We start from the raw sequence: 16,180 nt of genomic DNA, 5'->3' as shown, positions 1-16,180 counted from the left end.
GTTAAACATTTCCCAATTCCATTTTAATCTAGTTCGAACTGCAAGCTAGAGTTTTCTGGATATAATTAGAGAGTTCAAGGTCTCTGGGTCAAGAATGAATTGTAGAAGCAAGAAATGTGAGACTAGGAGACTAATTAGTAGTTTAAAGAAGAAGTAATGAGAACCTAAATGGAAAAGTGAAGGGTGTTGTTGTTGAGTCATTTGCATTGGTGTCTGATGTTTCATGACTCTATTTGGGGTTTTCTTGACAAAGATACCAAAGTAGTTTACCATTTCCTTCTCTGGCTCATTTTATAGGTGAGGAAACTGAGGCAAACAGTGAAGTGATTTGACCAGGGTTACACAGTAAGTGTCTGAGGCCTGATTTGAAATCAGTAAGATGAGGTTTCCTGATTCCAGGCCAGGAGGTCTATCCACTCAGCTGCCTTTTATTAGAGATATTATGAAAGTCAAAATGACAGGATTTTATAACTGTGTGGTGAGTGAGAGTGAGGAGTTGACTGATTACCTGAAAGGATGCTGGTGCCATCATTAGTCATTGAGAAGTCTGGAAGAATGCAAAGTTCAGGGGGGGAAAAAGTTCTACTTTGAACATGTTCCATTTGAGATGCCTACAGGATATCATTTTGAAATATCTAATAGGCAGATGGTGGTGCAGGATTGAAGTTCAAGGGAGAGGTTAGGGGAAAGATAAATAGATCTGGGAACCATCTGCATTTGTATAATTGAACCCAAGGGAGATCACTGAGATAATCTAGCCTAAAGAAGAGAAAAGGCCCAGGACACAGACTTGGGATAACCACACAGGGTTACAGCATGGAATCAAAGGAGACTGAGAAGGAGCAGTTAGAAGAAACTGGGAAGAGAACCAAGAAAGAACCATGTCTCCAAGAGAAGGTGAACAGCATTGCCAGTGAGAGGTCAAGCAAGATGAGGATTGAGAAAAGGCCATTAGATTTGGTAATTAAGAGATTATTGGTAACTTGGGAGGGAGTAGGTACTGTTCAGTGATGAGATCAAAAGACTATTTAGAAAAGATTGAGGGGAGAGGAAAGGGGAAAGGAAAGGAGAAATGGGATTTGAGTTAAAGTATTTTTTATTCCTTCAAAGTTCAGCTCAGGTACCAACCCTCCCCCCCCAAAATGAGCCTTACCTGATTTTTCTCAACTGGAATTTATAATTCTCTCCCTCCTCAAATTTTCTTAAAGGACTTGGAGTAGATCTCTTTTGCTCCCTTTTTCCTTTAACTTGTACTTATTTGTGTTTATATGAGGCTTCTTCTTTATCAAATATATCGTCACCTGGGAAAGCTTAGGTTGCTTGACCTAGGACTCAGTTTCTTCACCTATAAAATGAAGGGGTTGGATTAGATCACCTTTGATCAACTCTAAATCCATGCTCCCTGAAAGATACAGATAAAAAAAGGAGTGAAATTCAATTATGGGGGATTATACCAATTCATAAGGAAGAAGAAAGCACGTAGAACTGGGGAAATAGTAATCCAGTTTTTCTAGAACATACTGTGTAGGAAAATAAGGTGAAATTAGGTTGGAAAGATTGGTCAAATTAAAATATTTGTATTTTATTCAAGCAGCAATGGTGAGGCACTGAATTTTTTTTAAGGCTTTTTGCAAGGCAATGGGGTTAAGTGACTTGCCCAAGGCCACACAGCTAAGTAATTATTAAGTGTCTGAGGCTGGATTTGAACTCAGGTACTCCTGACTCCAGGGCTGGTGCTCTATCCACTGCGCCACCTAGCCATTGAAATTTTTGAGGAGGGGAGTGACACACCTTATTTGGTTAACTGGTGAAGAAATTGGAGACAAGGAGACCAGTTAGAAATTTATCACAGAAAATCCACCTGATGGGAGTTTGAATCTTGAGTGAAGATAAGAGGCCAGATATGAGATGCTATTGGCAGATGATTAGATCTAATCATCTTGGCAGTTGATTAGATGTAGAAGAGATAAGGAGAAGAGTCTAGGTTTCAATCTGAATGACAAGGAAGCTGGTGGTATCCTCAAGAGAAATAAGGAAATTTTTAAGAGGGGCAGATTTGAGGAAGAAGATAAATTTCATTTTAGAAATACTGAACTGAGATATTAGTAGAGGGTCTAAGTGGGCAATGGGGTGGAGATATCTAGTAAGCACTGGGGGTTGTGGAATTAGAATTCAGGGAAGAGATGAGGATTGGCTACATAGATTAGATCTTCATTTCCTATCAGATATTTTGCTTAGTTTCTATTCTTCAAACTTCATACTTCCCCTGAACAAGTTCATCAACAGAAATTTTAAGATTACTTCAGCTTTAGTATTCAACACCTCCTCATACCCTCAGTATTCAATACCTTCACCCACAGGATAGTCTACCTTAGACTTTACCCCCTTTATTCTCCTGTTGTTTATTGCCTTCCCCCATTAGATTTTTAAGCTCCTTGGAGGGGAGGTATACTAGGTACTTTATAAATGTATAGTATATGCCAGAAAGAGCCTACCAGATTGTTGAAGGGCACTTTCTCTCAACACCCTCCAAGGTTTCCTTCAACCTTCAAAGTTTCCCAATAAGGATGGAGAAAAAGGCATCTGATTTAGCAATTAAGAGATCACTGACAATTGGAACAACAATTTTAGTAGACTAGTTGAGATTAGAAATCAGATTGCAAATGGTAGAATTGTGTGCTGTGAGATTACATTTTTGATGTTTGGTAAATTATTCTTTTTTTTTTTTTATCAATGAAAGGGCTTGGGGGAATTGCAGTATCAAAGAAAGGGGAGCCTAAGCATGTTTGAAGGTAGGAGGGACAATACTGAAAAAAAAGAGAGATGAAATAGTCAATGTGGTAAACTTACCCAAAGAGTTGGGATGACAAGCAGAAATAAAGGGGTTAATCTTGACAAAGAGAAGGGACATAACATCCCCTGAGACTGAAGTAATTAAGGAGAGGATGAGTGAAGATGCAAAAGGGTTTTGATGTATGGGGGAGGGTGAAAATGGAAACCTCCATCCTCTCAATAGCAGACAAATCATCTCCTGAGAAGTTTTGATGATGATGGAGGAGAGAAGAAAAGGTTTGAAGCAACTACAAAGAGGAATAGTTAGAGTGAATGAAAATATTGCCATGGGAGGAGAAGGGTTGCTCTTGAAAATTGTACTTCGTTTTTCAAGAAAACTATAACATCAAGGAGGTGATATCATGACATGTACATGAATTGTATTTGAGTGAGAGGGTGCTAAGTTATCAGATCACTTTCTCCTCCAGAGTCATTTGGATCCAGTGGTCAGATAACTGCAGATGGCCCTGGATACCTGTTAATCAGGTTTAAGTGACTTGTCCAAGGTCACACAGCTAGTAAGTGAGGTCAAATTTGAACTCAGGTCCTCCTGACTTCAGGGTTATTACTCTACCCAGTGCACCATCTAGCTGCCCTTGGTTAAAGGTAATTGCAGCAAGAATGGAGCCAAATATTAACAAGTTATATCTGAAATTATTCTGAGATCTTCTGATATAAAAGGTCATTTGAGGAACAGCTAGCTAATAAAGTAGATTAGAATACTGGGTTTGGAGTCAGGAAGATCTGAGTTCAAAGGCAGTCTCAGATATTACAAGCTGTAGGACCCTAAGTGAGTCACTTATCCTTTGTCTACTTCAGTTTCTTTATATGTGAAATGGGAGGAATAACAAGACGTACCTCTCAGGGTTGGTGTGAGGATCAAATGAGATAATTGTGAAGCACTTAGCACTGGCAAATAGTAAGCTCTCTCTTTATATATATATATATATGTATATATATATATATATATATACATATATATATATGAAATTCAACACTATTAGAAGAAGCTTGGAATGGGAGGGGGGAGAAAAGAGTAATTGTTGGGTGGAACTGGAGGCCTTGGTCAGGATTATTATGATATATGCCTAAATTGCTCTGATAATTCATTTCTCAAGGGCATCTTTGATTCATCAATAACCAAGCTCTGCTCCAAACCTGGTAGTCAAAAACAGTTGTCTGTTGGCCTCTCTCTCACATTTTTCTCTCTCTCTCTTCCCACACCTCTCTTCCCCTCTGGTACACAGCAAGTGCTTAATACCTACTGATTCATTGATTCAAGGAAAATATTCAAGCTAGTTCTGCTGCTAAGCTTTTGGTATATTAATTTGCTTAGCACCCCATTGAAAATTATTATAGATCTATAACTACTCCTTTGAAACATTATTTCATTTAGCAGTTTTTGGAACCAGTTGACAATTTTTTGATCTTTATTTCAATTCCCTCTTTAAACTTTTTTTTTTTGGCAAGGCAATGGTTTTAAGTAATTTGCCCAAGGTCACACAGCTAGGTAATTATTGTGTCTGAGGCCAGATTTGAACTCAGGCTCTCCTGACTCCAGGGCCTGTGCTCTATCCACTGAACCACCTAGCTGCCCCTTTTAAATTCCCTCTAAAAGATAGTTTCTCTCCTTTTAAATGGTTTCATTGGCTTTCTGGTATAAATCTTATGTGAATTTAGGAAGCATGAGACAGTTCTGTCCAGTCTAATAACCCCAGATAAACTAAATATTGGTGATCAAGATTAGTAACAATCTCAGGAGTACATGACAGAGACCATGGACTATTTATGTACATACCATCTTGGTTTGGCTTGGCTTTCTTAGTATGGTGTTTAGCATAATCAAAGAGATGATTTGATAAATATTGATATGGATGCTTTGAATTGTTCTCTGCTCATGCTGTGTACTTAATAATGTGGTTAAACTAATTAATAGAAGTAAATGTGCAAATTTCATAGAATCCTAGAACTCACTGAGGGTTGGTTGGTTATCTAGAATCCCTTCTATATGGGGAAGACCATCTGTTGGAGAAGGCCATTCCAATTTGGATCAACTAATTATTAGGAAGTTTCTCCTTAGATCTAACCTAAAATTGCTTCACTATAATTCCCAGTATACAGTCTTGCAAATACTTGAAGATTATCTTCTCCTAGCCCTAAGTTTTTTTTTCTGAGCAACCTATTCTATTTTTACCAGTCCTCCTGTGTCATGGTCTCCAGTCCTGCTCAATGACCATCTTCCGAGTATGATTTCTTACCCAGAACTGAATCTCTACCCAGACTGGCTGACCAGAACATAGCAATAGGACCATTGCCTCCCTCATTCTGGACCCCATGCTTTGATATAGCTTTTTAAGTTGTTTGTTTTTTTTCCAAGGCATGGGGCTTGCCCAAGGCCACACAGCTAGGTAATTGTAAGTGTCTGAGGCCAGATTTGAATTCAGGTACTCCTGACTCCAGGGTGGGTGCCACCATTTGCCCCAATATAGCTTTTTTTGACTGTCATGTCCCCAGATCTTCCCCCCACCCCAGTAACTAGTGTTAGCTATGCCCCCACTCACTTGGTATTTTTTGCAGTTGACTTTTTGAACTCATGTGTAGAATGATTATTCTTATTAAATCCTGTCTTATTATACTTGGCTGATTCTAGCTCTAATAAATACCTTCCAAACCTTATTTCACCTGCAAAGTCAACACATGGCCTATTTATCTATTCATCTAAATCATTGATAAAAGAAAACTCATTAAACTGCAAAGGAAATCAGTTTCTTTCAATACCCAAAAGTATTATTATCTGGTCACTGGACCCAGATGGCTCTAGAGAAAGTGAGGCTGAAGACTTAGCACAGCATCCCCTCACTCAAATCCAATTCATGTGTTTATCATGGTATCATCTTCCCTAACCATAAACATCTCCAGCCTCTACATCTATGTCTGGTTAGTTATCTATCCCTAGACTTATTACCTAGAGGAACAAATAAATTACTCTAAAATGTTTTTGCTTTTCTTATTAAGATTATTCCCTTTAGGAAATGAAAGTAATAATTTGGAACTATTTTGCCCAACTGTATGCCAATAAATTTGACAATCCAAGCGAAAAGGATGAATATCTACAGAAATATAAACTGCCCAGGTTAAAAGAGGAAATTAAATACTTAAGATTATTCCCTTTTACAAATCACATCCATTTCCTTTCTATGTTCACGTGGTTTCCTGCTGTGTACATTTCTTGGCTAACTCTCCCTCAAATGAAAAGTCCTCTCCCCAACCTCTAAGGCATTTCAAGGTTCTCACCCATGAGCTTTGTCTTCACTTGCCCTGCCTGCTAGGTAGCTCTCTGCAAAACATCACAGGAACACTTAACTGTACCTTACAGTTTGAATGATTTGTTCCCAGGCTCCATTGTCCACCACCAGGGGGCAAAACCGTTCAGAACAATCTTGGCTTCTGGACAATAATTCTCTACTATAGAGGGATCTGGTGTGCCTCATTCTTGATGTAGCCTCCCCGCTAATTATTTCAACCACAGGGTACCAGAGACAATACAAAGGCCCAGCACAGACGGTTCTCCCAGCACTTAGGCAGTCATCAGTCTGACAGCACTATCAATTTAAAAGGAGGCAAGTGATTCAAGCATGTTGAGTGACAAACAATTAGAGGTGGACTTGGATGACTCCCTGGGTCTCCATGGGATTTCTCTAGCTTTGCTACATATGGAGATGTTTGCCCTAACATCCCCTCACAGGGACTGGAAGAGATCTCAGTGATGGATCATCTAGTCTCATTCTCAACCTTCTGGCCAGGTGAAGGACTCCTTAAAGTTTTTAAATGTGTAAAGCACCTAGGATTACAAAGCAAACCAATCCTATTGAAATAGTTATCCAAATGTTTTAAAAACAAATTCATCCCAGGTTAAGCACCCTTAAAATAGTAGAACTCTCATTTTACACATGAGAAAACTGAGTAGAAAGGTTAAATAACTTCCCCCTAGGCAACAAAGGGAATAAATAGTCAAGATGGGATTTGAATGTATATTCTCTGATTCCAAATCTCAGGCTCCTTGTATTAGGCTGAATTCTCTCTCCTATTCCTGATCTCTATTGGCAGGTTTATCTTTCAGGACCGGTTACTGAATTTTTTTTTTTGTTTTAGTTTTAAATCATGGTAGTCTATGACTATTGACAAGTTTATTTTTCAGGGCAAATTATTTTTGTTTTGTTTACTTTCAAATCATGGTAGTTCATGACTATTGGCAGGTTTATCTTTCAGGACAAGTTACTGTATTTTTGTTTGGTTTTAAACCATGGTAGTCCATGACTACTGGCAGGTTTATCTCTCAGGACAAGTTACTGTATTTTTGTTTAGTTTTAAACCATGGTAGTCTATGGCTATTGGCAGGTTTATCTTTCAGGACAAGTTACTGTATTTTTGTTTGGTTTTAAACCATGGTAGTCTATGGCTATTGGCAGGTTTATCTCTCAGGACAAGTTACTGTATTTTTGTTTGGTTTTAAACCATGGTAGTTCATGACTATTGGCAGGTTTATCTCTCAGGACAAGTTACTGTATTTTTGTTTGGTTTTAAACCATGGTAGTCTATGACTACTGGCAGGTTTATCTCTCAGGACAAGTTACTGTATTTTTGTTTGGTTTTGCTTTAAATCATGGTAGTCTATGACACTTGTCTTTTTGTTTAATTTATGGGCCTTGGAAAATGAATAAGATCTTTAAAAAATGTTGGCTTTCACATTTCTCTTTTCAGAAGCTATGAAAGCTAGAGAGGGAGGAGGGAGAGGGAACTACAAGTGGAAGATTCTGTTGTCTTTCAGAATTTCTGGACAAACAGAAAGGAATGGGGGTGGGGCAGGACCAGCAATCTATGCCCTTAAACTGACTCTAACCACACCCTTCTCTTTCTTCTAGGTTCACTCAAGTCTCAGTATCAGGGAGGAGGTGGGGGAAGACTGGGAATAGGGGAACCTGAAAGCAGGAATGGAGAAATTCATTTTATAACATTTAAATCCACTACAGCTTTTCTGATTAAAAAAAAACAAACCTCAATAAGATCCTAAACTCCCGGGATGAGCAAGGATTGGCAACATAAAACAGATTGCCATCCAGGTCACTGAGTTTTCCCAGACTCCTGGGAAAAATCATTTAGGAAAAATGTATTAAGCGTTTAGTATGTTCAAAAGACCTTGTGTGGGCAATACAAGATAAATACAATAAAATAAAATGGTCCCTGCCCTACATGAGCTCAGTCTGTTGGGAGGGTTACAAAGGGGTTTAGAGAAGTAAAATATAGCCAGATCCAAAGTTAATATACAATGATGGGGGGATTAACGTAGAGGGGAGTCGGGAAAAGCTCGTTGAAATGGTCCTGGGACTGTCTGAAGGGAAGTGGGGGTTACAAGAGGGGGTGAGGGTCGCCCTGAAAAGGCTCGCCTTCCTGAAAGCAGGGCACGTCCGGAGAGGCGCGTGGGCCAGTCTGGCCGCCCTCACTCAGGGGCCCGTTCCTAAGGAGGGGAATCTGTAATCGATCAGGCTGGCGGGGCGCAGGCCAGCGTCGCTCCAGAGGCGGACTGGGGGGCCCTGGACGGTTCCGAGCAGGTGGGGGCCCCGCGGGCCAGGTGGGGGTGGGGAGCCCGGACCGAGCCAGGGCTGGATGGGAGAAGTACTGGGGGGCCGAGCCTGGGCGGTGGGATGAGCCCCGGAGGCCCCTCCTTGGGCACCCTGCGCGAGGCGGGCCGGGGCAGGATCCGCACCCAGCCCCTCCTCGTTCTCCCGGCGCCCTGGGGGGCTCCTGGCGGGGCACGCACGGCGCCTCGGCCCCGGCCCCGGCCCCGGCCCCGGCTGGCCCGGCCCCGGCCCCGGCTGGCCCGGCCCCGGCCCCGGCTGGCCCGGTCCCGGCTGGCCCGGCCCCGGCCCCGGCTGGCCCGGCCCCGGCTGGCCCCGGCTGGCCCGGCCCCGGCTGGCCCGGCCCCGGCAGCTCACGGGTTAAGGCGGCGGCGCGCGCGGGCCGCGGGAGAGGCGGTTGCTGACAGGTGGCGCCTGCGCACTGGGCGCGCTCATTGTGCCCGGCCGCTGCCGAAGCGCCCGCCCGCCCGCCGGCCCGCCCGCGCGTCAGTGTGCCAGAGTCCGGCGCTGGGCGCGGAGCCGCGGGCCCCGGCCTCGTCCCGCTGCCGCCCCGGCCCCGAGACCCCGCCGGCCGCCGGCCCTCCCCGCCACCGGGAAGAGAATGCCCCGCGCCCGCCAGCCCAGCAGCACCTAGATGGCTTTGGTCACGGTCCAGCGCTCGCCCACCCCCAGCACCACCTCCAGCCCCTGCGCCTCGGTGAGTCCCGGCGGCCGCTCCTGTCACTGCGGCTCCGCCGCCGCCGCCGCCGCCGAGCCCCGGCGGGTCCCGCCGAGCGCCACTGCGCACGCGCCACGCGGCTTCCCAGGCCCTGGCACCGAGCTGCCCCCGGGGGGGCGGGGGGCGGCAGCTGGGGCCGCCGGGGCCGCCCCCCCCCGCCGGCCCCCTCCCCCCCGGGCGGGAGCCGGGTCCTAGCGCCCCCGGCCGCGGCTCCGGGAGCCCGGGCCCCTCCCCGGGATGCTCCGGCGGCGGGGCCGTGGCCTCCGAGCCCGGGGACTCGTTGGCATCGCCCTTGCCCCTGCCCGCTCCCCGCTGGCGGGCAGCTAGGAGCCGCTGGGAGACGGGCAGGTGAACCTGCGGGGAAAGGTGTGCGGGGGGCGGGGGCGGGCCCTCCGTGGAAGCCCCCGGCCCGGGCCGCGGAGGACGCCAGCCCGCGGGATCCCGAAGCCGAACCAGAAGCAGGGCTGGCTGCCCCAGGCTGGCGAGCGCCGCCACGGTGCCTGGTCTAATTAAACCCCTGCCCTCGCCGCCTCCAGCCCTCCTCAGAGGTGGCGAATTTCGTGTCCCCAGGTTGGAGGCTGACCGGCGGGAAGAACCGGCCCCTTTTCAGCTTGTAAGCATCCTTAGTAGCTAGGAGGAGGCCATGCCAATGGGGGAGTGCGCTTGGCTGTCTTTAGCTTCGAGAGCTGCCGGGCTTTGTCCAGCGTCTCACATTGGCATCGCACACCAGGAGTCATTTTTGTGACCCGGAGTGTGGCCCCACGGACTGCAGCGTCCTCAGCCAGATAGGACTGCTCCTCCCGGTTAGATTCTGGTTTCCAGGTCCTCAGGACACCGCTAGGACCAGGAGATGGAAGGGAGAGGCATAACTAAGAAACAGCTTCCCGACAGAGCTGTCCAGCTCGGAACCGGGTTCAAACACTGAGACTGAGACTGGGGAGCCACCAGTCCGAGACGCCTTAGAAGAGATTCTGGCTGTAGAAGAGAGTTTGGACCTGAAGCCTCTGAAGGGCTTTGCTCAAGTTTTGTGACTCAATTACTAGTCTATTCCTTCATTCCGGGGCTGTTTTGTATTTTTACTACTTCTGCAGACAAGACACATAGGGAGGAAAATTTAATGATTTTTATTCTTGCTTATGGTTCAGGTTGCATATAACAGGACTTATTACATTACATTACACTCTTGAACTCTGGTAAGAGTAGCTGTTTCCACAGCGGACTTGTGCCATATATTTTGTAAAAGCTTGTGTCTTGAAGGATGACTAGAAGTCCTGTCATACTAGGAAAGAGGGCTGATCATGGAGCTATCCAAACCTGGATTCATAGTTCTCATTAGATGTATGACCACAAGCAAGTCACTTAACCTCAATTTCCTTAAATGTAAAGTGAGCACATACACTTGTCATACTTACCTCATAGTTTTGTATGAGACTCAGTTGAAACAGTGTATGTTAAAAGAACTCTGGACCTTGGAACATTTTGTAAATGAAACGTCATCATCATCATCATTATTCTTGCACTTCAAATAAACTAGTAGCCCTAAAAATTTTTAAAAATCCCAGCAGCTAACTTAATTGGTAGCATCAAATGATGAGTTAGGAAAAATTGTAGTTTTTACTTGGGCTCTGTAGAGTTGTAGTCCAGAAGGCTATATTTACTTTATAATGATACATGTTTATAAAGGAGTGTAGCAAGTTTCATCCATCCTCTTTCATTGAATGGGTATGTACAAAGTGTTTGTGCAGGATATGTCCTTATCTCTCATGTAGGATAGGCCCACGTTCATGTGGGTTTATCACGTAGGTAAGTCCAGGTCTCCCCGAAGGACAGAATTGCCCTGTCCATAGCATCTTGTCCATCTAACCCAATGGCCAGATTGACTAGATCTTCTGGGCTGGGCTGGGCTGGTTTTTTTAGGTCCCTGTATGCAAAATAGACTTGGGAAGGTATGAAATTGATGAACCTTTTTCCACCATGTAGGTCTTGGGTTTTGCTTACCTGAAGGACAGATTTAGTGGCCTGCTTGTCTTGTGAGTCTGCTGTTACCTGTGTTTTTAAACCGTCTTCAGATTTGACTTCTTTCAAAGTCTTACGAAGCTCAGGCATTTTGTAGTCCCTTTGGCCACAATATTAATTTATGGAGTACATATATAGCTTTGAAATCTTTTTTACTACATGGAACAGTTGAAAATCACCACCTCACATAACAGATGTGAAAAGAATAAAATTATATTTTGATCCTTAAAGTTTAAATCATTTTATTGACCAAGTGAATGATCTGTCTCGGGGAAACTCAACAGGCTTTTGTATAATACTTTTTATCACATCCATTAAGCATTTACAGAACTTAATAGATGGTACGTTGTGCTAGATGCTGTCGTTGTTGTGCAGTCATGACTTGGTGATCCCTACAGACCACAGTACTCCAGGAAGGGTTGCTATATTTTCTTCTTTAGTGGATTAAAGCAAATAGAACTCAAGTGACTTACCCAGGGTCACCCATCTACTATTAGGTTGTCTAAGGCTAGATTTGAATTTAGGTCTTCCTTATTCCAACTTAATGTTGTATCCACCAAGCCACTCTAGGTGCCACCACTAGACACATATAAAGCATAGGCTTGTTGATTTAGAGCTTAAATGGGGAGAAGGGATCTCAAACATCATCTACTCAAATTTTCTCATTTTATAGACAAGGAAGGTAAGGCTCAGAGGGCTTAAATAACCTGCCCAAGATGTCATACAAGTAGTTTACAGGGAGTCAGGATTTGAATCCACATCGAGTACTGGCATACCTCAGAGATAGCATGGGTTTGGTTCCAGTTTGCCGCAATAAAACTACAATTACAATAAAGTGAGTCACATGATTTTTTTTATTTCCCAGTGTACATCTAAGTTCTGTTTACATTTTACTCTAGTCTATGATACTATAGTATCATGTCTAAAAGAAAAATGTACATAACTTAATTAAAAATACTTTATCACTGAAAAAAAATTCCAGTATCATCTGAACTTTCAGTGGGTCATAATCCTTTTTTGCTCTTGGAGGTTCTCCCTTCAGTCTTGGTGGCTGCTGATCTAGGTGGTGGTTGCTGAAGGTTGAGGCAGTTGTGGCAATTTCTTAAAATAAAACGACATGGTTCAATTGACTCTTCCTTTCTCTTGAACACTTAGAGGCCATTGTAGGCCTAATCATTAGTCTAGTTTAATATTGTTGTGTCTCAGGGAACAGGTAAGCGGGAAGAGAAGAGGTGGTCAGAACATGTAGAACATTTACTGACTGAGTTGAATGTCTTATGTGGGTGGACCCCTAAACAATTACAATAGCAACATCAAAGATCCTCACAGATCACCAACAAATGATAAAATAATAATGAAAAAGTTTGAAATGTTATGAGAATTACCAAAATGTGACAAAGAGATAGGATATGAGCACATACTGTTGTAAAAATGGTGCAGATAGACTTACCTGAGGCAGAATTGCCTTATACCTTTGTTTTGTATAAAATGCATTGAAAATCAAACAACCAAGGTATGCCTTTATACTTTTTTTTTTCATAAGCCTTGAGCTTCAGGCTCTTACAGTCTAGCAGAGATATGAGACCTTTCACTCAATTAAGTACAAATAGCTTATTTGGACTTTTTGAGTGAAACAGACCCATGATCTATAAATTGAGGCTTTCTTAAAGCTACTGGAATTACTGCAAGTGATTTGCTATTCCTCATATTTTCTCTATTCTGACTCATAACATTTTACAGTATTCTCATTTTTCAATTCTATTTGGATGTTACTATGATTAATAAAATGCAAATTTATTTAAAAGCACTACTGCATTCAAAAAGCTTTTTGCCCTCATGTATTTCTTTAGTCAATGATTACTAGTAAGAGAATTACTATTATGTGCAGTGTCTGAGGAATTCTTTGATCTCAAGATGGAGTTTTCATATGCTAGAAATTGTCAACTCCAGGCAAGGATTGCTGGTGTTGCAGGATTCAGAGTAAGAGAAAATCTCCTTCATTTGGAGGATCAGAAATGTCTTCGTGAACTGGTATTTGACTGAGGCTTTGAAAGACAATTCCAGTTTCCAGCTAGGCAAGAGGGAGGTGCCCCACAAGCAGTGCTTCAGGAATGACAGCTGTGGCCATGGCTGCTGTGGTGGAATCAAACAAATTTGTCCAAGTGAAGGATTTTGTAGGAAAACAGTAAGAGAGAAGTCTGGAAGGGTAAGGAGGGAACCATAAATGCTTGGTTGAGGAATTAGAGTTTTTTATTCTATGCTCTTGGGGAGCCATTGACAGTTGTTGAAGTAGGGGATTGGTGTGATCTGGAGGAATCTGCTGGGAAAATTGAGTGTGTGATTGGACCAGAGGCTGCACAGAGGCCAGGTCCTTGACAAGTGTGTAATAAGAAGGGTCTGAATGCCAATGACCAATATGGATATAGACAAGAAGGGATCAGTCTATAACATGCGTAAGGTAGGATCTGCTGAACTTGGCAACTGGTTATCTATGAGGGCAGAGGTGGGCAGTGATGGCCTAGGGGTTTAACCTCTTGCCTGCAGTAATCTTAATATTTGGCTCCTTCTTCATTCATTTATTTCCTAAAGAACAATAAAAACATTTTAATACCCCCTTCCTAATTTTGTAAATTGTGCATATTTTTGGTATGTCATCATAAATTAATAGCAATAATACCTCACATATATTTAATACAGTGTGACTTTTTTGTTTACTTTTCTTGTATGGACAGTTATAACAAGTGTGGTTTCCTAGCAAGGTATACTATAAGCTGCAAGTCAGAGGTGGGGTGGGGTGGCTGTTGGAGTTGAAGCAGAGTATGAGTTGGGGAAAGGAAGACAAAAGGAAGGGAAAGCTGTTAGTGATAAACCATAACAGGAAGTGATAGGAAAGTTGACATTTTGACAGGGAAGGAAGAGAGAAAAATCTAAAAGCAATGATCATAAGAGCTCTAAAAAGCCCAGCAGATTGAAGCAATTTATTATAGTCCTCCCCCCCCACACACACCTCCATTTCCCTTGAAGGCATGTTATGAAACATTAGATATTTCTAATGATGAACCTGAGTTATAGAGAAAATGGAATTATGTTCAGTATTCTGCTTATACTTTTTTTTTAAAAGATGGTAGGGAAGTCCATAGTATTTACTTAGAAAAATTTCTATTAAAATATTTTATTTCATTAAAAAAATTGATGCTATGGTTTTAAGAAGGCCAGATTTGTGGCCCATACTTAATGACATCCTGGATCTAATAAGGGATTAAAATTTTGAGATTTGGATACTTATAAGGGTAAGTTTCAGTTATAAGAAAAATTCACTTTAATGGAGTGTTATGGACAGATAAAAGAATTGTACTCTTGTTGCAGTTATTCTGAATTAGCCATATCCTTCTCCTTGGGTAGAGAAATTGGAAGTAGGGGAAGCGTGTAATTAGTCTATATGAAAAAGAAGTATTTTTAAATTTGTTGTTTCATTATTTTTTTTTCATTTTTTTAATTTAAGGTAATGGGGTTAAGTGACTTCCTAAAGTCACACAGCTAGGTAATTATTAAGTTCCTGGGAGTGCTCGTGTACCACCCAGCCACCCCCGTTTCATTATTTTTTAAAAGCTATATTTTGAAATTTCTTATTAAAGAGAATTGTAGCTTTAGGTCAGAAATCATCAGAAATATACAAAGTTCTTCATGTTTCTTGATTTTGTCATTATTTTCTTTGTATCATCCCAAAGGCAGGTATTCAACTTCATAGCCACCATGTGAAGTACATAGTATATTCATTATTTTCCCCAATTTAAAGATGAGTAGTGTAAGCTTAAATCATTTACCTATGTTGTACAACTAGTGAATAGAGCCAAGACTTCTGACACCAAGCCCATTATTTTTTTCCTGAGCTCATCATCAATCTGTCTTTAAAACTTCCCTTATTTGTCTCATGGACTACTTTGGCAGTCTTGGAAAGTCTATAGATACCTTTTCAGAGGAATGGTTTATTGCCCACATTAATAAATGAAGAAAATTCTGAATTTCCCTCAAAGGCCAATGAAAAATGATAAAGATGAATTTCTCTCCCCTTCTGCTTGAGGCATATTTGCTATAAACTTTCAATTTGTATAAAATGCAGTGAAGTTCAAAAAAGTTAGGCCTGGCATCAGTAAGACCTGAGTTCAGATTCAAACTCAGATACCAGTTGCCTGTGATCAGGGCAAGTCACTTAACCCAGTTTGCCTAAGTTTCCTCATCTGTAAAGAGCTGGAGAACATGACAAACTACTCCGGTATCTTGGTTAGGAAAACTCCAAAAAGAATCATGAAGAGTCAGTTGTGATTGAAAAAAGGACTAAACAGCAGCAAGCTTGAAGCTTGAAGGTTGTTTCCACTCTTTTCATCAGGTAGATTCTTCCAACACAATAGAAAAATGGAGTAGTTGGAAAAACATTTAAAGAAATTGGCTATATCTATCTTAAAAGGTAAAAGTGGCTGGTCTGATCTTCTGTCCCTAGAATATTGTGCCATTTATATTGCTATTCATTGGAGTGTATAGTAGGTGGAGCAGGTGGACTTCAGATGATCAGGGGAGACAGACCTTAGAACATTCAGTCTGAGTTTTCATTTTACAGATGAGAAACTGAGACCTTGAAAGTTGAAATGGCTTTCTCAGGATCAGTCATTCAGGTAGTACGGCTGCTCTATAGACTTCTGACTCCGAACATCTGTCTCACATCACCTTTAAGGAGCTTTTAATGTGTTATGCAGGATATGTCATATTCTATATATTCTCTTTCCTTCATGGAATGGATGATAGATGGTTCTGTGTATCCTTTAACAATCATTTCTAGAACATTTTGTAATCTTGATACATAAAGGGAGATGAATCTTGTTTTAACCAATCTACAAGCATTTAAGGGTGTGCGGTGTGCTAAGGACTGAATTAAATACTGAGGAGAGAAAGATAATGTACAAATAAGATACAGTAAGATCTT

The 16,180-nt window shown here is 42.3% G+C and overlaps 2 protein-coding genes across 8 annotated transcripts in view; one reads left to right on the top strand and one right to left on the bottom strand.

The window, feature by feature from the left end:
* EFCAB5 (EF-hand calcium binding domain 5) overlaps window positions 1-9,230 on the bottom strand; it is a 161,444-nt gene extending 152,214 nt beyond the window's left edge. For 3 of the 5 annotated variants that reach the window (XM_074189120.1, XM_074189124.1, XM_074189123.1), the window contains exons 1-2: window positions 8,277-8,679; window positions 1,154-1,345 (exon numbers count right to left, since the gene is read on the bottom strand). The gene's annotated coding sequence lies outside the window, so the exon portion shown is untranslated. Of the gene's footprint in view, window positions 1-1,153; window positions 1,346-8,276; window positions 8,680-9,098 lie in introns of those variants that run through there. The other 2 variants (XM_074189122.1, XM_074189121.1) reach the window with 2 other exon arrangements.
* SSH2 (slingshot protein phosphatase 2) overlaps window positions 9,014-16,180 on the top strand; it is a 243,608-nt gene continuing 236,441 nt past the window's right edge. For all 3 annotated transcript variants that reach the window (XM_074189117.1, XM_074189115.1, XM_074189118.1), the window contains exon 1: window positions 9,014-9,165. In XM_074189117.1, coding sequence (XP_074045218.1) covers window positions 9,103-9,165 — 63 coding nt within the window. In that variant the 5' untranslated portion in view covers window positions 9,014-9,102. The remainder of the gene's footprint in view (window positions 9,166-16,180) is intronic.

Source organism: Macrotis lagotis, chromosome 5 (assembly GCF_037893015.1).
Source record: "Macrotis lagotis isolate mMagLag1 chromosome 5, bilby.v1.9.chrom.fasta, whole genome shotgun sequence".
NCBI classification, from domain to species: Eukaryota; Metazoa; Chordata; class Mammalia; order Peramelemorphia; family Peramelidae; genus Macrotis; species Macrotis lagotis.
The sequence above is the reverse complement of the archived record's forward strand: the minus strand, read 5'-3'. Positions and strand labels throughout refer to the sequence as shown.